At 40.4% G+C, this 26369-nt stretch overlaps 1 protein-coding gene across 1 annotated transcript; it reads right to left on the reverse strand.

Moving 5' to 3' along the window:
• Window positions 1-548: 548 nt before the first annotated feature.
• Window positions 549-24601, reverse strand: Srpx2 (sushi repeat containing protein X-linked 2). Its single transcript, XM_015502301.2, has 11 exons — window positions 24248-24601; window positions 22433-22515; window positions 18163-18243; window positions 9432-9623; window positions 7157-7333; window positions 6739-6865; window positions 6460-6581; window positions 4997-5176; window positions 4538-4671; window positions 2102-2223; window positions 549-1074 (listed from the first exon to the last, which is right to left on the reverse strand). Exons 2-11 carry the CDS (start codon window positions 22512-22514, stop codon window positions 894-896), a joined length of 1398 nt encoding a protein of 465 aa, XP_015357787.1. The 5' UTR covers window position 22515; window positions 24248-24601; the 3' UTR covers window positions 549-893.
• Between the last annotated feature and the right edge of the window lie 1768 nt (window positions 24602-26369).

Here is a 26369-nt window from a genome sequence, read left to right on the forward strand (position 1 = left end):
TTAAGACTTGACTTTGTGCCACTGTAGCTCCCACCTGCTCTGTGGCTATCCGAGGAAGTTAATACCTGAGGTGGAGTCTGCTTTCTTTCCCTACTATCTTTAGTGGTAGTTTTGAAGTACCCTAGATCATGGAATGGGAAGGAGGTTCCCCTAATGAAGGAACAATACTGTCTACCTTTTGTTATGGGGAATGGAGGCCTCAGTAGATAGAGGTTCTTGCCTGTGAGCCAGCTGGAAGGGCCAGGAGACAGCATTATGCTGTGACTAGCTATTTCTTCCCAAACTCCCTCCCATGGCAATGTTTTTGTAACTCTTGATGAAGCAATAGTTCAAACAATATTTTTAGCCCAATGCCCTACAAAGGGAAATGAAAAATAGGTTCAATAATGTTTTGTAGATCCATGCCATCCCATCCCAGCCACAGAGATAGTTAAATTGTAAGGAAAATGCAGCTACACTTCTTGAAGTGTACTGGATGTCTTTTGCAATGGTGCTGCCCTCTGCTGTCACCTCTGGGTATAGGAAGCATTTAAAACACAACTGGTAAGTGAATCAATTTAGAATTTACTTATCTGAAAGACTTTGGAGAGCAGGGCAGGGGCCCGGGTTAGGAAATGAAGACTTCCTACCCCCAATGCACTGCTCAAAGCCTGTACTTAGTCCCTGCTTAGCTTCAGAGTCTCCTCCAGTGCTAACTGAAGCATAGACTTGCTTACGGAAACTATGGCACAGTCCTAAAATGATGTCTAGAAATATCTCTGGATTGGCAAACCTCACTCACCTCAGAATCCTGTCCCTAGAACTGTGGGAAACCATTTCTTTCTTTTATTAGGCCTCAGTTTCAGCTAACTAGGGTAATTTTCCCTTGACATCAACCTTGCCCTGGCTCAAGTTCACTCGCAGACATCCCTTTGCTCCCGGCGCTGGATCAGTTCCTGGTTGCTGAGCAGGTAGTCATCAATGAATGTGAAGATTTCCTCAGGGGTTACAGGTCCCATGTAGCGTTCCCGATCAATACCCTGCTTGTCAATCAGCACCATATTGAAGTAGGAGCCAGTAAGGCGCTGAAATTGCCTAGAGAGAGCAGCCCAGGAAGGTGTGAGACATTGTCTGGGCATTTGTCCCACAGGGCTCTACTACCCTCTGATCTTTCACAGCTCCACTGATGGACTAGTCCCTCCCAAATCCCATCTCCATCCCCTCTACTACCTATCTATCTCAAGTTCCTTTGCTTTTTTTCTGCTAAAGTCCAAATCTTGCTGATTCTATGTGTTTAGCACTGCTAAGCTCTCCCTTCCTCATCCCAGCTGGGGCAACTTTGTTATTACCAGGCTGTGCTTCTATTGTAGACTCCTTTAAGCAGGACTAAGAATCCTGCATGGAAAAACTCCAGGGGGTGCCCATCATAGACATGATGATACACATGCACATTATACATGGCAACCCTGAAGGTGATAAATACTACCTGATTAACTATTCCATTCAAGGCTGCAAGTCTGCAGTGTCCTTCCTCTGAGTATTTCTTAGTCTTTCTAATTGAGACTGAATATCCCCACTAATATTGAGCCCTGGAGGCAGGTATTGTTTCTAGAACAGACAACACAGATGGCTTTACTGTCCCTGAGTATATGTGGAAGCACTGGAAGGCTGATAATGTATAGATGATGAGAAAAGTCAACTTCTACCACCTGTCACTTCTAACCTCTTCCCTATGGGCTGATGGATATGATTCAGATTTTAGTGCCTTAAGAAGCCTTTTGGAGACAGACAGTAAAAAGAGAAAGTCATGAAGCAACAGGATCTCAGGCTGCTATGAGTCAAGTTTGGGTTAACTGTCTCAGTCCTGACTGTGCTTCAAAGTTACCTGAGGTGCCATTATAAAAAACCACAAAGGTGGGGCCTGGTAATTGCATTTTCAAGCCCCATTTGATTCACATGCCTTGCCAGTGTTAAGAATCACTCTCTGGTCTTACCTATATGCATCCATAAGAGTTCAAACACAAGAAGTAATTCAAGAGAGTAGTTTTGTCACAACCCTCTGTTGCTAGTGTCCTGCCTAGGGTTTCTGCCCATCCCCAACCTATAGCCTCCCAGCCTGGACCTGAGCTCCTCGATGATGCTGGCTGACAGCTGTTGCTCCCGGATGCGCCCCACCTCCTGAGGTGGCTGCCCCACCAGCTCAATGATGGTCACATGCCGCAGGTCCAGTCCACAGGTGGATTGCTGGGAAGAGGGAGAGAACATTTAATGGAACAGGCCTTTGCCCTCAAATCTCAGGCTACTTGATTGATTCCTTCTGGGACCACATGAGGCAGTGTGGGACAGGAGGGGGCTTCTCCTGCAATGATCACACAATCATAGGATCACACAATCATAGGATCACACTGATCACAATATGAGATCTACAAAACCTTTTCCTTCCATCAGTCCTACAAAATTGTTCCATTCCTTCTACTGAAGTGTATGAAACTGGTTATACAATGAGGAATAGAAAAGAGAAGCATAATTATTAAGCTGCTACTGCGGGAACATAATCAATCATTGCTTAGCTTTTCATAGGTTTTAAACTACTTAGGTTCTTAATGGATGGCTATTGTGATATGATAATAATGACTGTTGTTTCTTATTTATTTACATTTATTTAATACTTTGTAGAAATCAACTAATTTAATCCTTACAATAGACCTAACAAGGTAGGTGGTGTCATTCTGAAGAGGCAAAAGTAACTTGCCCAAATTTGTATGACAATAAGATGATGAGCAAAGATTCAGACTGAGGACTTATACCACTTACCCAAGTATGTCCTCTTTATCACTAGGCTACATCCCAGGGCCTTCTCTCAGTCGATTTATCCAAAATAATGGCCAGTGGTCTTTATCCCCTTAATTGCCTTCTTTGCACTGGGTAGCAAACTCCTGTAACCCTACCTATACTGGCTCTTTGTCCTGCTTTGTCCAGTAAGGTCCAATTAGCCAGTTGCCAGAATGAGGCTTAAAGTAGTATTGAACATTCCCTGGTGCCCCGCATCTGTTTTGCCTTTGATCTCCTCCTCTCATCCTGACCTCAAAGTCACTGTCCTTGCTGGCAGATTCCTTTTTTTTCTTGCTTCCCATTAAACTAAACTGTTGATTTTGTCTGTTTTATTTTTTGGATCCATGGAGATATAAGGTCCTTTTTGGTCTAGACTCCCAGGTTCACCTTTTTGGCTAAACTGCTGCCGTCATGGGCCTCTTAACATTGACTTGACAACTTCTATGATTCAACCTTTAGGAAACCCCTAAATAGCTGCTTAATTTACCTAAATATTTGGCCCCTTGAAGCTCCCTAGAGCCACTTAGTCATGTCAGAACATTCTCTTTAGCAACCTAGTGTGTTCTTTTTATAAGTCCTCATGGTCATATCTATTCTGTCCTATTTACCTCTCCTTTCCCCAGTAGTGAGTTTGGCTAGGTATCTCTTAGTATGTTAAAAATAATTGTTATGGTTTGGATATGAGGTATCCCCCGAAAAAAGCTCCTATGTTAAGGCAGGGGGTGAAATGATTAGATTATGAGTGCCATAATCTAATCAGTGAATTAATCCATTTGATGGATGAATAATTTGAAAGGACCACTATATGGTTGGTAACTGTAAGCAAGTAGAATGTGGCTGGAAAAAGTAGGTAACTGGGAATGTGCCCTTGGGGGTTATATATTTTTGTCCCTGTTTCCCTGTAACTGCTTGCATGCTCCCTGGATGCCATGAGCTGAGGAGTTTTCCTCTGCTTTCCCCTTTTTCCATGATGTTCTGCTTTACCTCAGGCCCAGAGCAATGGAGTAGGCCAACTATGAACTGAACCCCTGAAACTATGATCCTAAAATAAACTTTAATTTGCTAAATCAGTCATAGTGATGCAAAGCTAACACAATCATCGTACAACTTTATTTTTACTTTGAGATATCACAATCACTGTCCTACTGGTAGTGGTTGAGAGCACAAACACTGCAGCTAGACTGCCTGGGTTCAATCCCAGGTGTACCACTTACTATATAGTGACTCTGAGTAAATCACTTAATCTCACTATGTCTCAGTTCCCCCACCTATTTAATGGAGATTATAATAGCATATACCTTACAAGGACTATTGTGAGAATTAGATGAGTATATGCAAAACATGTAGATCAGAACCAGGTTCTGATCTAAGTGTTCCTTAGTGCTATTATTCCCTGAAAACACAAATGGATTTAACTCCTAGAATTGACATTTGATCTTATCTGTCTTATAAGTCTCTCTAGAGTGCTTTGTCACACTCCCTTCCCAACCTTCACCCAGTCCCCCAAAAGTCACATCTACCACTTCAGTGGGCTTGTTGCCTTTTCAGTAAAAGCACAGCAGGTTTTAGCAATCTACTAAATACATCTAGGATATAACTGATCAAATGCTACCAAGTAAAAGTTTGAAGAAGTGGGATTTGTGCTGCAGAAAGCAATAATTTGATTTGAGAAAGATAAGAAGGTAAAATAAAGGAGCTAAGTCCTCTTTAGGGGAGTGGGCCTTACCTGTAGCATAGAGATTTGCATTTTATAATATTGGTTGGAGGGATCAGGAGCTGAGATGATCAGGAGTCGCTGTTTCTCATAGAACTGATCCAGGAGGCCAGCAGCTGAGTTGACATTGACATTAATTTTCATGGCTAGGGCAGATGCAGATGGTCAGTCAGAGACTGTCCTTTTCTTTCACACCGATTTGGTAATGCTAACATCTTGAGGAGTTCCAGTTTTTGAATTAATCTTTCTGGTTGTTTCTCCCTTCCCTGGAAAGAAATCCTGAAAGAAACTTGGAGATTTTAAACTCTTCTTGGGGTAGGCATATTCTAGGTGGAATGTTGCCCCTCATAATAGATGTGTCTCAGAAGCCCCTATTCCCGCATCATTCACATCACTATTAAACCCCTAAGCTATGGGGGAATCCTCCAGAGTACCCTTGATTAACTCTTCCCATTTCCTGATTTCACTCACGAGTACAGATAGGTGGTGATCCCGACCACTGGCGACTGGACTGGCAGACCCGGGAGGGGGTTCCCTGGCGCTCATAACCACCATCACAGTGGTATTCACAGGTGGCACCATAGTTGTCGCCTGCTGAGGTGCAGGTGAGGTAGCCATGCTGCGGTGGTTTCAGAACTGGGCAGCGTCTCACTGTCAGGGAGAAATTCAAGTTAGGGATTATGGTGTTTCTAGAAGGTGCCTACTCTGGGCTTTCTAGAACAAGAGACTTGAGATAATCAGGATGATTTTCTATATTTCCAATGATTGGAGATAGAGCAAGAATTTTCCTTTCTTAAGGAATTAAATTTGAAATATAAACAGAGATTAGAAACACCGGTTAATATATACATTGTCTTCAAAAAACTATGAATCTGTGAAAGAAAATATTGTCATCTATGTTTACAGATACTATGATGCCCTGTATGAATATGAACACCTTGCAGAATTACTTTTTATAGTAGAAATAAGTTGGAAGAGTGGTAAATGTTCATGACTGGGAGGATTAATCAAATCATGATATATTCTTAGAGCATAATGTTATGCTGTCATTGATAATATTTCTGAAGAAATCTTAAAGAATATGGGAGAGCTGGGGTTGTGGCTCAGCGGTAGAGTGCTCCCCTAGCACATGGGAGGCCCTGGGTTCGATCCTCAGCACCACATAAAAATAAATAAAATAAAAAAGGAATATGGAAAATATGTTTTAATGAAAAATGAAAAGTGTGATACATGATTAAATACACAGCCTAATCTCAGTATTATGTTTGTCAAGTATGCATAGAGAAAAGACTGGAAAGGAAATGCCAAGAGGTTAATAGCAATTGCCTCTAGATGATGGGGTCATAGATTTTTTTTTTCACTTTATATAGTTCTTTATTTTTTGGATATCCAGTAATGAGTATGAATTATTTTTATAATGAGAAAAGCAAAACAAACCAATGTGACACAAAGCAAAGGTGGAAGAATCAAGTAGACAACACTACCTGTTTCAGAAGAAGTGAATGATTCAGATTGAAGATTGATGAGATTTGATAATTTTGAAAGTCAAGAAAAGAAATGGGGGAGTTGGGGTTGTGGCTCAGTGATAGAGTGCTTGCCTGGCATGTGTGAGGCACTGGGTTTGATCCTCAGCACCACATAACAATGAATAAAAATAAAATAAAGCTATTGTGTCCATCTACAACTATTTTTTTAAAGAAAAGAAATGGATACAGAGTATCTTCATGAATTTTATCTAGTTTTAGGAGAATAAGAAAAAAGAGTCAAAGTTTTTGTAGCATTTGTATGTACATGTAATGGAAGCTTCATTAATGAACCTGTTTTGGTGAAGCCTGTTTCAGGCATAGAGAGGAGAGGGTCATCGTGGGCTTATAGAAACTCAGGGTAGAGCAGGAACAATGAACAATGTAAAAACCGAAGAATTTTCTTCTGACCTTGTACTTTCACAATGAACTTGCAGCTGGCCCGGTTATAAGATCGGTCATAGGCGGTGTAACGAATCACATACTCTCCTTCAGGAAAGTGAGAACCAGGCTCTGGGCCCCGAAGTGTTACCCTGATTGAGATAGGATGAAGGAGCTACTGAGGAAAAAGATACTTAGAATTGAGATCTGAAGAACATAATCACTGTGGTCTCAGCCTGTACAGTTTCAATATGAACAGACTGAGGGACTGGGAGATGCTGTTGGAAAGCATGTGTTACTGAAGCTCACCTGGTGATGGTACCATCAGCAGAATCTTTCACCACGGGTGGGTCCCAGTAGACTCTAGCAGTCAGTTTCTCTGGCTCTGCTATCTTCTCACGTGAGTGGGGACAATGGATCTTGGGAGGATCTATGTCTATGAAGGTCAAAAATCAAGTGTCAATTTGTGGGCCCCCTGCCTTCCCTGGAGGGGACCCATTGAAACAATACCACACACCACTGGGTAAGTAGAAAGTTCAAGGTTTTCAGGGAGACTGGGGAAAGAAGCCTGACTCTAGGGGAAGTAATCATTTTGTTAAGCTTGTGCTCATGGGGCCCCCTTCATAGTGAGCAGGAATATCTTTGCAATTAGAATTCCATTTTGCTTGTGGACATAATGCTAGGATGACTCTTTGCAGCAGGAAAAATAGGAGCAACTGGCATTTACCTACACATACAGGCTCGCCTCCACTCCATCGCCCATCTTCCATGCAGATTCGGCTGCGGTCACCTTCTAGGTGGTAGCCACTAGAACAACTATAGTCACAGCGGGAGTCAAGAAGCACTCCATTTGTGCAGCTGTAGGTGCCACTAGCGATGAATGGCAGTGCATGACATCTCATCTCTAAGAGAGAAGCAAGTGGCAAGCTCAGTGGCCTGTGGGACTAACTGGAGGTGATGCATCTAGCTCATGGAGAACCATATCAGAGACAATGAATATACAGAAACCTGACCCAAACTGCTTTACATTTTTATGCCACACTGCTTTCCCCCTGAACTGCCTTTTTAATTTTCATATTACAAGGTGTAGAAGCACTCTTGGTGTATGTGCAAGGGGGTGGGGGTGTCTCAAAGAAGTAAATTACCTGTCCAAGCACTTGAACTTCAGAGTCAGACCTGAGCTGGAATGCCAGCTCTACCTCTTATTTGCTCTATGACTTGAAAAATTGCCTAATCTCTATTAGTCTCAGTGTTTTTTTTTAATTGTAAAATGTGTATGCTTCACAACATTGTTGTACAAATTAACAGATACAATGCCTATAAACCTCTAGGCTCATTTAGAGCCTCAGCAATTGTTAGTTTTCATCTCTTGTTCCTCAGATGCTATAAGCTCTTGAGTATGCTCAAAGCTTCTTTTGAGTATCATTCCAATGCTTGCACAGCCACTTCTCACTTACATGCCAGAGTGGGATGGCTTTATGTCCGTGTGATAGTACAAGTCAGGCCAGTGCCTGAAGGGCAGGTGTGGTGGTATTTGATTAAGGAGGAATCTGTGTGCTTTAGATACCACGTGGTGTATCAGAGACTGCCACCATGAAATAATTGTAAGCCTGTGTTTGTGGAAGTCTTGTTTGTGATAATTGATACTTAAGAGAAGTAGGGCTATATATTTCTTTAGATTGTCTTAGTTCAAATCCTGCATAAGTTGAATATTTGAAACTTTGAATGAAGATTCTATATAAGCTACTTTCGTTTTGTTTCTTGGCCAAACCAGATATCAAGTTTACTGCCTTTTTTTTTTTCCAATATCTGATATGTAAAAACCTATGCAAAAATGATCTCCTTGAAATTAGAGCCAAGAGAAAAGTTTGTGTCTTCAGATGAATTTGTTTGTTTAGTATTATATGACAGTGAAAATAATAGATCCAAAGTGTTTGTCCTTTTGTCTCTTACAAGGAAGCTCAAAGCTAGATTTAATGCTCAATGTAATAATCAACTCAATCTAGGAACCTGGAAATATGCATGCCTCCGTTCTTTTAACTGGTTTTATGCTTGCTTATAATTTATAGCTTTGTTTATTTCAATTTGTCAGGCCAATTCAAATTTATTTTGGAAATAATGGGGTTTAAATCCTAAAACAACTTAATTACAGTCACCCAGAGGATGGTACTGACTTTTTTCTGGCTATCAGGCTTCTCCTCTACTACACACCAACTTCTCTGACCAACTTCATTTCTCTGAATGCTCAGTCCTCTGTGTCCAGGTATACAGCATTCATGTGCACACATTTCTATCCCATTAGGCTATAAGTGGCCTGAGGGTAGGTGAGGAATTGAGTAAGCTCTTGCAGTGACCAATACAGGCCCCCTATACAATACAGGATGTCCTACAAATAGTATTCAGTGATGGACACATGAATATTCAAAGCTCATCTGCTAAAAGGAGGTAGACTATGGAGTTTGAATAATAGCTGGGGGTTTGGATGTTAAAGGGAGACATGGTTTGGGATGTGTGTCTATTAATATCCTTATATCCTAACCTTAGGGATTCTCCTTTCTGACTTTCGGAAGAAAATGAATAATAGCAGACGTTTCATAGCTTCACTGGCAAGGCATTCTAAGGCTATAGGCCAGGAAGAACAGAACTTGACCACAAATGGGAAAGAATCTGAAACTGTAAATCCTCCAGAACTCCAAAAGAAGACCCAGGTCCACATCAGGCCTTGGGGTCAAGCCTCAACCTCCTACATGCACTTCTGAGTTCCCTGAGTTGGAAGGGCTGGCTGTTACTTAAATGCCCAAATCACTCAGACAGTAACTACAGGAATAGAAAATAAAGTAGAATGTTAGCATGAGGAAATGCCTCAATGGAGGGGGGGGGGCTCTGGAAAATTCCCAATTTAAACTTGAAAGAAAGGCATAATAACACCTCCAGGGAGATACCCTCAGTGACTGGCTGGCATCTCTCATGCTCATGTCAGCATGTGCACACATGCAACTTACGCCTGCAGTAGGCAGTTCCAGACCAACGGCGGTTTGGCAGGCATTGCACTGATCTCCGTCCAATCAGTCGAAAGCCACGGTCACAGGAGAGCTCACAACGAGTACCTAGGCTACTGTGATAATTTTCTCCCCTTGGTGAGTAGCATGTGGCTTCTCCATCCTGGATATTTAATGTGTAACACCATCGGGGGACTGTAGCAACAGGAGAAAAGTAAGCTAGAATCATAATAATTAAGACAGTATGGTGTTGGTAAAAGGGCAGTAACATATCAATGGGACAGAACAGCGATCTCAGAAATAGATCTACACCAGTGTACCAAAATGATTTTTTGACAAAGTTGCCAAAACAATACAATGGAGGAAAGGACCTTTCAGACAAATGGAGCTGGAACAATTGAAACTTCATAGGAAGACAGAAAGGAGAGAGAGAAAGAAAAGAAAAGAAAAGAAAAGGGAAAAAAGAAAAGACAAACTAATACAAGAAATTATACAAAAATTAATTCAAAATGGATGATGTACTTAAGTGTAAAAAAGAAAAATACAAAACTTGTAGGAAAAAAACTTAGTAGAAAATCACTGGGAATGAGGACTAGGCGAAAAAGTCTAAAATATAACACCAAAACTGCAATTCATAAAAAGTCAATAAGTTGGACATTGTCAAAATTAAAATATTTTGCTCTATGAAAGGCACTATTAAGAGATCAAAGACAAGGCACAAATTGGTAGAAAATAGTTGCAAACTACATATCCAACAAAGGACTAATATCTCAAATATAAAAAGAACTATCAAAAGTCAACAGTAAAAAAAGCAAACAATCTAGCTATAACATGGACAAAGGATGAACAGACATATTACCAAAGTACTGATGGTAAATAAGCACATGAAAAGGTGTTGAGCATTATTAGACATTAAAAATGCAAATTAAAACCACAATGAGATATCATTAGTAGAAACATTAGAATGTCTAAATTTTAAAAAATGGCAGTAATAAAGAGAGACATTGGAACTCTCATACATGGCTGGTGGAAATGCAAAAACATAGCTGCTTTGGAAAATAATTTAGTAGTAGTTTCTTATGAAGGTAATAATAAATCTTATTGCAAAGAAAATATGTTTACTAAATGATTTTGAAATACACTTTAAGGTATTTTCCCAAGTGAAATGAAAACCTGAGTTCACACCAAAATCCTATACAGAAAAGTTTTTTTTTTGGATGTGCTATTTTTTAAAGTTAAAGTGAATCTCATTATCATGTACATCCACAAGACTGGGATCCTAATTAGAATAAGATATATTCCAACCTTGTATATTCTACTGTCATGTATAAAAAGAACAAATTAAAATTTTGAAAATAATATTTTAATATACACAAATGTTTAAAGTTATTCTATCATAATTGCCAAAAGCTGGAAATATATGTCTTTCTATGGGTGAATGATTAAACTAACTTTAGTTTATCCATATACAAGGATGAAGCGCTGATACATGCAACAACATAAATAAATCTCAAAAGCAGTTTGGGAAGTGAAGGAAGCCAGATTCCAAAGACTGCATTTTGTAGGATTCCATTATATGACAAAGCTATAGGGACACATTCAGGCAAAAATATAGGGACAGGATGCAGATCAGTGGTTGTTGAAGATGAGGGGTTGAGGTCAGGGATAATCTCAAAGGAGTAGCACTGGGCAAGTTTTGGAGGCAATGTAAGTATTTTGTATTATCTTGGTTGTTATCCCACTCTATGCATTTGTCAAAACACACAGAACTATATTCCCCCCAAAATGAAGTCTAATATATGTGAATGTAAAACAAAAAAATTTTAAAACACAAAACTATACATTAGAGATAGAAAAGGAAAGTGACAGCAAAGAAGGTTGCTTAGAAATGAAAGTCTAATCTCAGTTCAGTACTGAGCAAAAGAGGTTACAGGGTATCATAAAGATGCCTCACAGACTGTACGAAATAAATAAATGACTCTTCAATGGGTTTGGATTTTAAAGAGACACATGTAAACAAATGGAGGGCCACCTGTCCAAGGAGGTTTATACAGCATGTACCACATCTGTTTTCCTAAGGTTGGGAAGATTAAAGCCCCATGTGAGCTGATTTGATTCCCAAATCCTAGGGACAAAAACAAACAAACAAACAAAACCCAAACCACTCTGAGACTTAACAAAAAGCACATCAGGAGCTATAGGATAAAAGAAAGGCTGGAGCTTCTGCTTGAGTGCAGCTGGAGAATGAAGACAGATGACAGAGAGAAAACTATTCTTCAACTAATGCCATGTTTGGGGCTCCCAGTATTAGTTTCAAGCCTGTGGCAGTGACAGGGCTGCCATCTGGAGACACCATCTCCAAATTACAGAAAGTCTCTTAAGCACTATAGTTGCAGAGCTGTTGATTATAAGGCCACAACACATATTACAACGACCTTAAATGGGAGGTTGGGACCTCAGCAATCACTTCCATTCTATTTTTTCTCTTATTCCATCAAAGAAAATACACATCAGATTGAAACTGATAAAAAGCAAGCATGGTAAAGGGAAATAGAAAGCTCAGGATAAATACTGAGACAGTAGGAGAGGCCCAGCTATTGTAAATAAGTTCAAATTTGCTGGCCCAGAAGAATCCTGGCATAAAGAAAAAACATTGGAAGGCTGGTGAAGGGCAAAGCAACAATCCCCATTTTCAAATAAGAAAGAAGGTAGCCTCTGAGAACTATAGCCTGGTGACACTGAAAGCATAGTTTTCTAGAATATTTAAAGGTATGACTTATGATCTGGTAGAGAAGTGATGATCTCCAGGAGCACTCGAGAACAAGTAATTGCAGACTGACCTCATTTCCTTTTTGGGTAGGGCCACCAGACTGGTAGAACAGGAGAAATGAAGTGAAGAATGTGTCAATACTTTTCATGCCAGTGATGTGGATGAGAGGAAGAAATATGGGAGGGGTGACAATACAGTTAGAGAGATTCGTAACTGGCTGAACAACTGTACCCAAAGAATGCCAATGGGAAACTGAAACTAAGAACATGGTTAAATACTGCATGGTAGCTGGGTGTGGTGGCACATGACTATTACAGCCAGTAATAGCCATTTGGGAGGCTGAGGCAGAAGGATGGCAAGTTTGAGGCCAATCTCAGCAGTTTAGTGAGGCTCTAAGTGACTTAGCGAGACCCTGTCTCAAAATAAAAAATAAAAATGTCTGGGGGGATGTGGCTCAGTAGCTAAGTGCCCCAGGATTCAATCCACAAAACAAAACAAAACAAAACAAATTAAATACTGTATGGTGAGAATGTCTGCTTGGAAATGTGTGTTAGTCTATATTGAGTACTTACTATGACTAGGTACCATACTACATAATTTTCCTTCATATACATCACCTCATATAGTTCTCCCAACAGCCCTCTGAGGCTAAGTAGGTATTTATCCTTATTTTACAGATGAGTAAGTAACTTTCCCAGGGTTCCTCAGCAAATAAGAAATAGGGCTGGGATTTGACCAGAACTTTTTCTCTAAAACCCTTGTTTTTTCTAAGTACAAAATTTGCTACTGCAGCAGCTATTTTGAAGGGTATATTGACCTTTTTGAAGAGGTAATGTATGCATATGGGTCAAACCCCCCAGGGTATAATATATTACTCAGTAAAATGTCCCCACCCAATCCTACTTTCGTTCTAAGACCCCATTGTTAATAGTTTCTTTATGCATATAATGCAAATGTTGGTACAGCATCTTGTTTCCCCTCCTTTATAACACATGGAGCAGTATATCATGTCTATTGTTGCCACCATTGCTTTTTTGGTGTGTTGTTGTGGCTTGAACCTCTGCCAGGGCTTCACACATACCAGGAAAATGCTCTACCATTAAGCTATACCTCCAGCTCCTACCATTACCTTTTTAAAAAAATAAAATGGATGTTGTAGCTTAGAAATATTTCCATATCACTACCTAGTAAGGATGTGATTTGTTTAAATGAAATAACATAAAATATTTAGTACACTGACTGGCACATAATAAGAGTTTGTCCAGGGCCAAAGAGCTATAAGGGTTCTCTCTTTTTAAAAAGGCTTGTAATGAAAAGAGCACTGAGACAGGTTTGAAAGGTCCTTCTCTGTAATTACCTTCAGATAACCCAGGCAGAGTGACTAGTTTGCTCAGGGCTGAGTCAAGCTGTGAGGAAAGCAGCAGCCCAGCAGACTGAGTGTGCACCTGAGAGAAGAATTTCTGACTCCAAGCTGTTTCATGATAAGGGAATAACAGGAAATGCAAGATTAGTGAAAATGGTACCAAGCTACATGGGCAGTTTGCTCTACAATAATCATATGTTTTTTATTGCTTAGCAGTTGTTTTTATTTTTTTTATTTTTAGATAATTAGTTACATTTTTTAAATATCTTTAAATTTTTTTTTAGTTGCAGATGGACAATATCTTTATTTTTTTATCCTTATGTGGTGCTGAGGCTCGAACCCAGTGCCTCACACATGGTGAGTGCTCTACCATTGAGCTATAGTCCCAGCCCCAGTGAGTTACATTTTTAATGAAAGAGATGAAATAAGCATGGCTCTGAATTCAGACAGACCTGAGTTTAAATTCCTGTTTTGTGGGGCTGTGGCTGTGGCTCAGTGGCAGAGTACTTGCCTGTCATGTGTGGAGCACTGGGTTCGATCCTCAGCACCACAAACAAAATTAAGCAAATAAAATAAAGTCATGCTGTTCATCAACAGCTACAGAATAATTTTTTTTAAAAATAAACAAATTCCTGTTTTGTCTCCTCTAAGCTCTGTGACCCTAAATTTAACTTCCATGAGCTTAGTTTCCTGATCTGTAAAACAAGGGATAATAAATCAATTCTATAGAGCTGTGGTAAGAATCAATTAAAACTACACATGTAAAATATTTAGTCCTATGAGTGGTATTTCCTAAATCAATGTCTGGGTTTGAGCCCCTCTCTCATCAGTATTCAAATAACAACACATTGTGATTTCCAGTGTCTTGGCATGTAGCTGTGACACATATGATTGTCATCTGGGACACCAAATTACAGAAAGTCCTTAATCACTACAGTTGCAGAGCTGTTGATTATGAAGTGACAAGGGTCTTACAAGGGAGGTTGGGACCTCAGGTTGTACTTTTCCTGGCTATTCCTTTCCACTCATCATTAATAACTATGTTTGATTCATTTTATGTCCTGAGAGTAAGTCCTGAAGAGAGCTATAAGACATTAGACCCCAAGGCCAAATGTTGCCATGTGACTTATATTTTTCTTTTTTGGTACTGGGGATTGAATCCAGAGGCACTTTAAAACTGAACCACATCCTCAGCCCTTTTTACTTTTTATTTTGAGACAGGGTCTTGCTAACTTGCTTAGGGCCTCACTAAGTTGCTAAGGCTGACCTTGATCATGCAATCAATCCTTCTGCCTCAGCCTCCTGAGTCACTGGGATTACAGGTGTGCACCACCACACCTGACTGACTTATATTTTTCTAAAGGCCTTTTTGCTAATTTAAAAATAGCCAATGAGGCAGATAATATTAATTATAGGGCTGCCAGACCCCTCAAAAATACCTTCTATGTTTGTTGCTTTTTTACTATCCCATTTGGAGTCTACAATCTGGCTTCTGTTCCTAGGATGCTGACGGTCAGCATCTACTTTTAGCATAGCTCTGTGGGAGTGATATTCATGGCTCCTTCTGTTAAATGGATAGATATTTTGTTGAGAGTAATAAAAAGTAGATCAAAGAGTCAGTAAGATGAGTAGTTTAGGTAATAAATACTGATTTCATAAGAGGTATATAGTAGTACCTCTCAATATTCAGTGAGAGTGAGAGAGTAAGGAAAAGCTCACCCTGAATGAAGCACAGATTTCAAGTGGGGAGAAGGGTGAGAAGATGTCAAGCTGGGAAGATAGATGGAGACAGATTCTGATTAAAAATGGTCATAGTGGAGCTGGGTATGCTGGCACATGCCTGGAATCCCAGTGGCTCAGGAGGTTGAGAAGGAGGATCACAGATTTGAAGCCAGCCTCAGCAACTTAGTGAGGCACTAAGCATCTTAGCAAGACCTTGTCTCAAAATAAAAAATAAAGAAGGGCTGGGGATGTGGCTCAGTTGTTAAGGGTCTCTGGGTTCAATCCCTAGTATCAGAAAAATGAAAAAAGAAAAATGGTCATAGTGGGACACTAGGTTTAGGGGAGAAAAACACGAGTCAGAGAATGCAGTTAGGGGCAACTAGCATTATTCATGTGTGAAGTAATAAAAGTTTTATTCCCATGGATTAATAATGAAATGATAGGTCTTGGTGAATGAGGAAAAGGAACTATTAAAGGAACTATTACTATTAGAAGTAATACTGAGGTATTCTAACTAAGAGAATGTCAGAAGTAGGAAGGTCAACTGGTAGAACCTTCTTCAGGCAAGATGGAAGAATTTTGTTTTAGATATCTCCAAATGGAAGTGTCTAGCAGCAGTTGGAGATATAGTCCAGGAGCTTGAGACCAGTCAAGGTTGCCCAAGATCCCAGCTTCATTCTCTGTATTTTTGCCACCAGAGAACCCATCTTCTTTCTTGGCTTCAGCTATGAACAGAGTAATAAAATGTCATGGATCCCAAGGAAGAGGGGTTTAAAAGAAAGGGGCTTGCTCAGTGCTGCTGGAGAGACTGAGGAGACTAAAGCTCAAAGCTATGTGATTTGATCATGGGAGAGAATTACTGTCTTCAAGAGATGTTTCAGTTTGTAGATTAGTAGGTGGGTGGAAAACAGACTATAGGAAGTTTAGAATTTAGTGGGCACTGAAGCAGAGGCAGTGGGTGTGGACCATTGATAACAAGAAGAGACAAAGTAACTAAAAAGTGGCATAGAAAAACCCAAAACTCTGATCATTTTTCTACTGAAATGGTTTTGTCAAAGGTCACCTTCTTTTTGTTAAATAAAATTTCTCCCTTCGATGTGATCTCTTTGTAATACCTGACATAGTTGATTTCTTAACCTTTCCATTTTCCTAAAACTCTCTTCTTATGTGCCTTCTGTAATATGATACACACTACCCTGATCTTCTTTCATATGGCTGACTGCTAACTCTCTCTGCCTTGCTGGCTCCTTTTTTCCTACTCATATCTACAGATGTCTTCTAAGGCTTTGACCTTGGCTCTCTGCTTCCTCAGAGCCCATTCATCTAAGTCAGGGACTCACAAAGCTTCATATTTCCACTTCCAATTGTTCATAGAGTATCTTTACCAAACCAGTTTGTTTTCTTTCTTTGTCGCTTCTGTTTTTTTTTTTTTTGTACTAGAGATTGAATCCAAGAGTGTTTTACCACTGATCTATGTCCCTAGCCCTTTTTATTTTGAGACAGAGTTTTGCTAAATTGCTGAGTTTGTCCTCAGACTTACCTCAGCTTCTTGAGTTACTGGGATTACAGGTATGCACCCCTGCAGCCAGCTCTAGTTTTCTTTTTTTTAACTTTGTCTTTTAGAGGAGTCTTACAGTTCTCCTAGGTATTCAGACTGGATGCTTTCAGACATCAGTTTCTTTCTTTCTTGGTTCATCAAATCTGTACCAAATCTTGGTCATTTTCTTTGAAGTGTATCTGGGGTACATCTTTTTATTTTCAGTGCTGGGGATTGAACCCAGGGCTTTGCACATGCTAGGCAAGCACTCTACCACTGAGCTGCAACCCAGCCCCTTCTACAGCATATCCTTATTCTGCATTTCAGTGCCACACTCTCTATCATCTCTAGCTAACATTACTATAACTGGTTCCTGGAGAGCCTCCCAGATGCAGGCTCTACTCCTCCCAATCCTTACTTTCTGAACAGAATAAGCAGGTTAGTGTTCTAAGATTATCATTTACACTGTCGCTTCCCTCTGCAAAAACCTGTGATATGGTCCTTATATCTTTTAGCACAACAGCTAAACTTTTCTGCAATCACATGCTAAGCATAGAAACAGAGAATCAGAAATGGAAGGGATATTAGATATCATCTGGCCTAACCTTCCTTTTAATGCAGGAATCGTTATTTAGCATTTGTCACAGGTGGTCCGTTGCCTCTCCTTAGAATGGTCCCTATGTCATAAAGGCTTTCCTAATTTGATCTCACTCTTTATATTAGTTTTATTTTCTATTACTCCCTTGACATTCCATCTCCTCCAGTCAGGCTATTTTTTTCTTAACTCCCTCCTGTAATGGGTCTGCTCTTACCTCCATATCTTTGGCCACCTCCTTTGCCAAGTGCCCTTCCCTCCCCTTTCCAGTTTTCAAAATCCTATTCATCATTGAAAGTCTAGCCTAAATGTCATCATTCATGAATGATTTCCTGGCTTCTTTGTCTCAACTCCCATTGCATTTAGTGCTACCACAGAGTCTCATGCTTACTTGCTTGGCATGTGCTAATTTTATCCTCCCTTCAACCCCAACAGAATATCAGCTTTTTAAGGAGGATAAACCCCCTATCTTTGCATCACACAATGGCTTACCTTGCATAGGATTAGGCATACATGGGGTACTCAGTCAATATTAAGGATTAATAATAGATGGACAACCTCAGGCTAGAAAGGTGAGGTCCCACAGCATGTCAGTAACCAAATTCATGTTTAAAATCATAGCCTCAATAATTCCTTGTGCTGCATTTTTGGCACATATGAGCCAAGCCTGGAGGAGGATGCTTCAGGGAAGTGCCTAGGCCTGAGGCCAGGGAGAGAGTGTTCCTGAGATTGAGAAGTGAAGATTACCTCTGTAGTCTAGGGCAGGAGCCTGTGGGACCTCTTCTGCATAGACTTCATTGTAGCTTTCATCTGGATAGTAGCCTGAGCCTATAAAAAAGAAGACAGTATCAAGATGGTGTGTATATTTCTTCCTAAATTCTTCCCAACTCCCCCACAACTTTGTACTCCATGGTCAGGGAGCCAAGTGACTTGCAAACTTGTATTTACTGTGGGTGACCTTCAGTATATAAGAGGATCACTGTAAAAGGCAAGCTCATGGCCAGGTAACACAGTAACAGCACTGAAAGACTCCTTTCAAATGAAAAATAATTAAAATTCTTGACCATCCAGCAGTCCTGTCAATCTGGATTATAAGTGATCCATTTCCTTGATGCAACCTGAGATTCTTGGTGAGACACTGATGACCAAACTCAGAAGATGGACTCTTGTCTCAGGTAGGAGGAAAAAAGAAAGCCAAAGTGTCTTCCTTCTGCTAGTGACAGGCCTGCTCAAAGTCCTCAGAGGAAAATAGTTCAAGCTCCCATTAGTCTACAGTGCAGGGGTATTTTTGTCACCTGACTGCTATTTCTGGGGGTGGCATGCCAAGGCAGAGATAGATGGCTCAAAAGGCAAGAATGAATGAGAACAGTCTCATGAGCACTTTGTCCTGGTTTGGGGAAATACGGAGGCAGAATACTTTTTGTTTCTTTTACTTTTTTGTTTTGTTTTGTTTTGTTTTGTAGTGCTGGGGATAGAGTCCAGGGCCTCATGCGTGCTAGGCAAGCCCTCTATCACTGAGTTATAACCCAGCCCAAGGCAAAGTCCTTTGGATAAATTTCCTGTTCCTGTAATCAGCAGGAGCTTTAGTAGGGAACGGCTGAACTAGAGGACATTCTTAATCTACCTCCATCCAGTTAAGCAATTCATTCCCTGGTGGAGGCAGGTCTGCAGCTGTCTGGGAGACTAAACAGTATGTTCCACCAGACAGCAGGAAATCAGTCATGAATAGGAACTAATTGGAAAACAACTTGGTTCTTTCCGGAGTGAAGTTTCAGGAAACCCTTCTTCCAGCGCACCCTGAGCTCTAATGCACATAGGAATAGGATAACCAACCAGTGCTGAAGTCTGAGAGAATTCTCCATTTTTTAGGAGAAGGTGTGCTTTTAGAACAAGGCTGAGTTTTAGTGTCTGTGTAAACAGACCACAAGCTGGAGGCCTCCTCTCTGTGAAAATGAAGAGGGCCCCCTGCACTAAAGGGTGGAGCAGTGGGCTAGATGATGAAGTTCCTTTACTCTCCACAGGTCCAGATGGGGGTGGGGTGGGGAGTGTTGGGAAACCAGTCCAACTTGGTGAACAAGGGAATGAATCAAATTGAAAGTTTGCCTTATGAAATCATGTCCTTGTTGGTTTGCCTTCATTCCAAAGGAAAGAGTTCATTTTTTCTCTTTCCCTTTCGTGTTTTTTCTTTCTGTTTTCCCAATTAATTTCTTCTGGCTTCCCTTTATTTCTCCCCTGCTTTCTCTTTTCCCACATGGGAGGTTTCTTTGTGAGGCATGGAATTCTTGTCAGCTGTTTCAGTTTAGTACTAGCCTCAAAGCTTCACAGCTCCTGTAAACAGGAGACCAGATGTGTGTGACTCCCTAAAGTATTAGGTCTCCCCACTCTTGTTACAGAGCTAGCTTGGGAAGAAATGCTCAGCAGGGAGCAAACAGCTGTTTACCAGAAGAGAAAACAGGAGTGTCAGAGGTCTATGGCTGGATAACAATAACAGCAAGACAGCAATGACTGCCAACATCACTCATCTCCTACTCTGGGTTAAGCATATGTTATGTCACTGTGATATCTCAATGGGGTAGATACTATCAACACTCTCCAATGTACAGAGGAAGAGGCTGGCTCAGAGTAATTAAGGAAGTTGCTAGTAAGTAGCAGAGTGGGCATTTCAGCTCAGGTCTATTTGACCCCTATTTTCTGAAGTCAGATATTCCACTAAAAATAATTGTAGAGGAGAGCTTTTTACAATGTGTAGCATGAATTTAAAAAACCACAATCTTTCTTGGAATCCAGCTGTGTGTGTGTGTGTGTGTGTGTGTGTGTGTAGGGGGAGGAAGGCCACCAAGTGTTTTACATCAATCCAGAATTACAGGGGATGTGGAAAAACTGAGGAGAAGCTTCAATCAGATAATTACAGTCTCCACCAGCGTGCAGAGGTAGGTAGACCAGTGCCAAGTTTCCTTTGTACCAGGAATGGGCTCAGACCACTTAATACTTTATACCTCTGCGTTTTTCCTCCTTGCCTGCCTTTGAGTATTTTTATGCATATATTGGGATATTGAGGTGGAGTATAAGAATGAAACTAAAGTAGCAAACTCTGTACACTATTCTATTTGCATGTCCTTCATTGGCACTGGGGAATGGGCTTGGACAGCATCTCAATTCTTTAGATTAATCGGTGGTTGGTTACAGTGTGGTCTGTTACTGGGTTCCTTCAACTTCCATAGCACAGTCAGACCCTCTAAACATGGTCTTTCATAAAGGAATGGTTGGAAATGTAACTGATAGTTGAAGACTAAGATCCTCATTAATGCTTAGTTTATGATGACAAATACATTCTGACTTCCTGAACTGCACAGCTATGCCAATACACACTTTTAATCCTCTCTTGGCTTCATTTATATTTGTAAAATTTCCCACCCTTTGCTAATTATACCTGGATCCTTTTCCTGGAGGAAAATCCAGTGGCTTAGCTAGCAAAGTAGGGGAGAATCATAGGACCTCAAATTATGTAGTCTCCTAAGAAGGATTTGCAGGGCTGTCAGACACCTCACCAGCTTGGGCTCCTCAAAAGCAGCAGTGATTCACAGGAAAGTGGGGAGTGCCTCCTTTGCAAACAAGCCCTTTTGAGACCCTCAAATGAATCTAAATTAAAAAACAAAACAAAACAAAAAACAACCATTTCCTCAGAACTCCAACAGTCCAGGCTCTCTATTCTGGGAAAGGCAAAGGCCTTTGCATGCAATGAGGTTTCACACAGTTATTCAAATTTGGGTTTTGAGCCATCTATCTTTGTTCCCTTAGTCCTGTGATCTTTGCCTGGATTTTGGTCTTCCATGCTTGAACTGAAGTAAGTGGGAGGCTGGGGAGGACAGCTGCATATTTACCTCCTGGAGACTTGGGGCACCTTTAACCCCAAACAGTGTGTACTCTGCCAAGGGCTTCATTTGAATTTCTTCATCTCAATGTCAGCCCTTGTGCTTCACCCCCTACAAAGCCAGGTTAAGCCAAAAAGAGGAAGAAGTTTGCATATTTGTATGAAAGCTTGATGCAGCTGTTCCAGACAAACAAAGCTACTGCCAAAGGCCTCCACCAGGAGCTAAGGGTATGTGGAAAATTTTAGCTGCAATGACTGTGGCTGTGATGAGAGCAGTTTGTTATTTACTCATCTCTGGATATTTTCCTAATCCCAATGGTTGTGCCTGTCTCATTCCCCTATCCTCCACCCCCCCAGTTCCTGTGAGGGCAGACACTACAGTCCACAGAATATTCTTAGCACTTGGAATGCCAGCTGGGCCCCCATCAGAAACCTCTATATGTCAGTTCATTATCCTTCCCTCACCCCCATCCACCTCCCATTTTCGCTCTCCTCACTGAGTCCACTCTTGTAGCTCTCTGTCCCCGGGGACAGAGGGTGAAACATTGAGGAATCCAGAAATCTCCATCCCTTCTGAAGTAAGGAACAAGAAAAAGAAACTGGGAAATTCCTGATTAAGAGAATGTGATCTGTATTGCTATTAACAGCTTTACCAGAAAGGGGCTGTCACAATCTCATACATAAGTTCTTGGAGGTCGAAAGAGAGAGAAGAAGTATGATGGATTGCCTGTCTCCCCCATTTTTTTCCCAAATGAGATAATTGGTCTAAGTTCCATTTTTGCAATCTTGACAAGGGTATTTGAGTCATAATTTGAATAAATATTTAACTCATAAAGAAATGATTAGAGAAGAGTTTTTAGGAAGATAAGTGCAAAAGCAGGTTAGACAATAGCTTAAAAGGCCATGCTGTCCAACCTTCTCAGCTTTATGCTCTCACAACCCATTTTCAAACAGCTCTTGTTAGGGTGTCTCAAAGGCTATCCTTGGTAGCTAATTGGAATATTTGGCCATCTTTATTGCCCTTTAGTAGCTTTTCTTTATATCTAAAATAAAGGTCTTTCGTGATAGTCTAACTCTTCCCTTCTCCAGGTCTTGGTCTCAGCTCTGCCCTCCCTGGAAATAAAGGCCATCAGCTCTAGAACTTACCTGCATACCATGTTGGTGTCACTGCTGGAGTTAGGAAGAGCAGCAGAGGGAGAGCTCCTCTTTGAATTAGTTGACCAACCATCCTTGAAAGAGAGGATTAGGGAAATAAAAAATAAGGGTATGTAGCCCAAAGTACCCAGATAAAGGAAAATGCTTTCAGAAGCCTATGAGCTTCCAAAAGTGAGAAGAAGCAGATGTATGGGATCTGTGAGGAAGAAGAAAGATTTTAAAATTAATAATGCCTGCCATACCATCCCCTACATAAAGATGTTCCACTTTATAGAATAACAAGACTGTTATTATGGTCCCTTTTCCCCAGACATTAAATGAACTATCTTCAACTGATCCTGGTGGGATCAGATGAAGATGTTCCTTGGACCAAGTTATGGGGATGGACACTTAAGTACAAGACCAGGAAAAGGCTAACATAAAGTCATACAGAACCAGAAGGGAATCTGGTGATCTAAAGGCTGCCAGTTAATGGTTTCATTTATTCATCTAGTATTTCTTAACCATTGATCTGAGAAAGTATTAGCATATAGTCTAAGAGCTTGAACACTGAAGTTATACAGATCAGAATGTGAATCCAGTTTTGTCACCTATTAGCTAAGGGACCTTGGACAAATTCCTTAAATATTTGAGCCTCTATTTCCTTATCTATAAAATGGAAATAAGAATAACATCTATCTTATAGAATATATTATTACCTGACATATAGGGAACTAATCAATATATATTGAAATTATTGTTACCAACTTCACACTGGACAGGACTGGATGTTTACCTTCTCTAGTCTCCCAGGCAGTAACGATACCTTGGCTCTGTTCCTAGCTTTGGGTTTTGAGGCTTAGTGGTTTGGTAGTGGCTTCTGACTTTCAAGTCCCATCTAACCTTCTAGTTTTACCCTGCTGAGCCAGCAGGAAGTCAGAGAGGTTAGGGTCCATGAGGAGAGGGTGAGCAGGTTCCAATTATCCTCTTACTTCCCAGTCTGCCTTCACTTTAATGGGATGGGAACTTTTTGGTTCCAGTGGGCAAAAACTTCATAAATGACAGTATTAAAATTTGATGCCCATTGGTAAAAACTGGTCACTGGACATTTTTCAGCAAGCACCCACTCACCCACATGCTTTCAATGAAATGTCATGCTCAGAGGAGGAGTCAGTTCCAGAAACGCAAAAGCAAAATGATGGCAGACTCTGGCCAGCATCACTTTAGGACATTTTGCAGTTCATTACTACCTGGCTTCAGATTTTATCTAGAGAGTGTCAATTAAGCTGAATAGAGAAAAAAGTGAAAGTAAATAATGGAGGTAAGGAAAATGGTAATACGTAGAAAGGGTGCTAGAAAGAAAAGAAAATCTGACAAAGCTAAAGAAAAGAGGTGGATTGAAGAGGCAATGAAAATAAAAAGGGATTAAAGAAAGAACCAGGAAAATGAACAGCTAGAAAATCATCACTGATCCTTTTCCCACATCTAGCCTCAATTCACTTCCTTTGTTCTGCAGCAGGGATTTTCCTTTTTTCAGACCTAATACTCAGTGTGACCCTTTACGTGCCCACCTCCTCCTCAATCTCAGACTGAAAATGTGACTCACCAGAGACAGCCATCCTTTATTGTGGGCTGAGAAGTTAGTGGGAACATTTGTCTGCAACCAGGTCAGGTTACAAATGAAAACAGCATGTGATCCAATTTCATAAAAGATCATCTTCTCCCCGTTCTAACCCCCAGTCACGTTGTCCAAGTCCTGGGTCTCCTTACCAGTCCATAGCTGTGAAATAAGGTAGAGTAGTATGAAGAGTTAATTGAAAATCTTACCTGTGTTTTAGTTTTTTTGTGTTCTTTCTCTCTCCTCCTCTTTCTCTTTCCTTTCTGCTCCTCTCATCAGCCGGTGGGGGGGGGGAACAACAAACTTCTACTTTAGCATTCCTAGAACGAGTGGCTCCTGGTCTGTCTGGGCCTCCGGGATTCTGTTAACACTGCCCAGATGTTAGGACGTTAACATTTGCCAAAAGTTGCCTTAAAGCTATATTATCCCTAAAGCTATAGCTGTTCCTCCCTTACAGAAGAGTTTTAGAGAGATGGGGAAGAAGAGACAGAAGGATTAGAAGAACTCCGTCTGTCTGCTGCAGAACAGAGGGAAATGTGAATGGCACTGGCCCTAAGCCTGTGAGTATAGTGATGACTAACAGAGGCTGGTTAAAGGGCTTCCAGAGATGTGTTGTGCTGAAGAACACACTACTTTTTATTACTCAGCATTACATCAGGATTGAATGAAAAGGAATTTCACAAACTCCAAGGAAAAGAGAAGAGTGTTAGCTGACTTTGACATTCCCTGGAGATTTCTTCTATAATTTCTTAGTACTCTCAAACTCCAAGTTGCCTTACCATCTATATGGTACAGGGTCAGGCACGCTTTGAAATCCTTGTGCCAATGACCTAATTTATCAGGACTTCAGTTTCTGATAAAATTATCTTTACAAAAAAATAAATAAATAAATAACATGCACTTTGTGTGTGGTGTTAGGAATTGAACCCAGGGCCTCCCACATGACAGTCAAGCATTCTACAACTGAGCTACCTCACTAACTTTACCATGCCTTTCTTGCCAGAAGAATCAAGACTGATTTTCATATTAAGAATGGAGGAAAAGCATGCCTAGAGAAGCTTTTGTGGGATGATTTTAAGCAAATCTAAATGATACATGCAAGGCAAATTTGTAGCCTTTGCTAAATAGTTACCAGTCATCTCTGATGGAGAGCTGTTTCTCTTAACTAAACAAGCTTTCTTCATCTTGATATTCAGTAATGAGATTATTCTTGAGTAGTACAGACTGGATCTTTACTTTCTTTCCTCAAAGTTGATATTTATATCTCTTGAAAAATTAGTGGTTGTAGATGAAAAAATGTTTAACCATTGTTGAAAGGGTTTTTCTTCAATGTGTATAAGCAAATTGGTAACTCCTTCTCAGTCATCAAGGGAAGAACTGTACTTAAAATAATACAAAGTTTAGTAACCAGCCTGAAACTATTTCATATCCAATTAATCACAAATACATATTGAATATGTGCCATGTGTTCAAAACTGTGACAGCAATAGAGTAACAGAAGACATGACCTTGACCTAATTCATTCAATAAATTTATCAAGCATCTACTGTGTCACACAGAGATGGTGAATATAGTGGGGAACAAGACAAAATCCCTGACATCCTAATTAATTCAACAAATATTTGTTGAGCATTTGTTATGTGCCTCACATTGTTTTAGGTGCTTGAGAGACATCAATGAACAAAATGTATAAAAATCCCTGCCTTTATGGAGTGGAGGAGACAGACATCAAGCAAAAATATTCTTAATTACAATTGTGTGTGTTCAGGAATCTTTATTGGTCATCTACTAGAAGGCAAGCATATGGGATACAGTGGTGAGAAAGACATGTGTGATCCTTCATCTTATTTGAGCTTACTTTCAAGCTTCCTGATAATTTATGTTTAGTAGAGGTGAGAAGGGGGACATTGATAATTAGAAAACTATGGAACACTATACAGTAACAAAGTGCTAGAAGCTATAGTGTAGACTCAGGACTCTAGAAGGAGAGAGGAGGGAGGTGTCTGGGGAGTGGTGAACTTTGGTTTATTCTCAGGCAAAGAAATTGACATAGATAGGAGCTCCATTGTTAGATCAGAGTGGGAGGGGCCTTTGGGTAAGATGGTTCAAGGGAGTGAGAGGAAACAAAATTGAATAAAAAATAGGATTGGGATAGAAGATTCAATTTATAAGTTGATTCTGAATTCATATGTTAGGAAAAAGTAAATATAAGAAATGAGTGTTTGTGTGTGTGTGTGTGAGTGTGTGTGTGTGTGTGTGTGTGTTTGTGTGTGTGTGAGAGAGAGAGAGAGAGAGAGAGAGAGAGAGAGAGAGAGAGAGAGAGAGACACGT

The sequence above is a fragment of the Marmota marmota genome, unplaced genomic scaffold, assembly GCF_001458135.2.
Source record: "Marmota marmota marmota unplaced genomic scaffold, marMar, whole genome shotgun sequence".
Classification (NCBI taxonomy): Eukaryota; Metazoa; Chordata; class Mammalia; order Rodentia; family Sciuridae; genus Marmota; species Marmota marmota.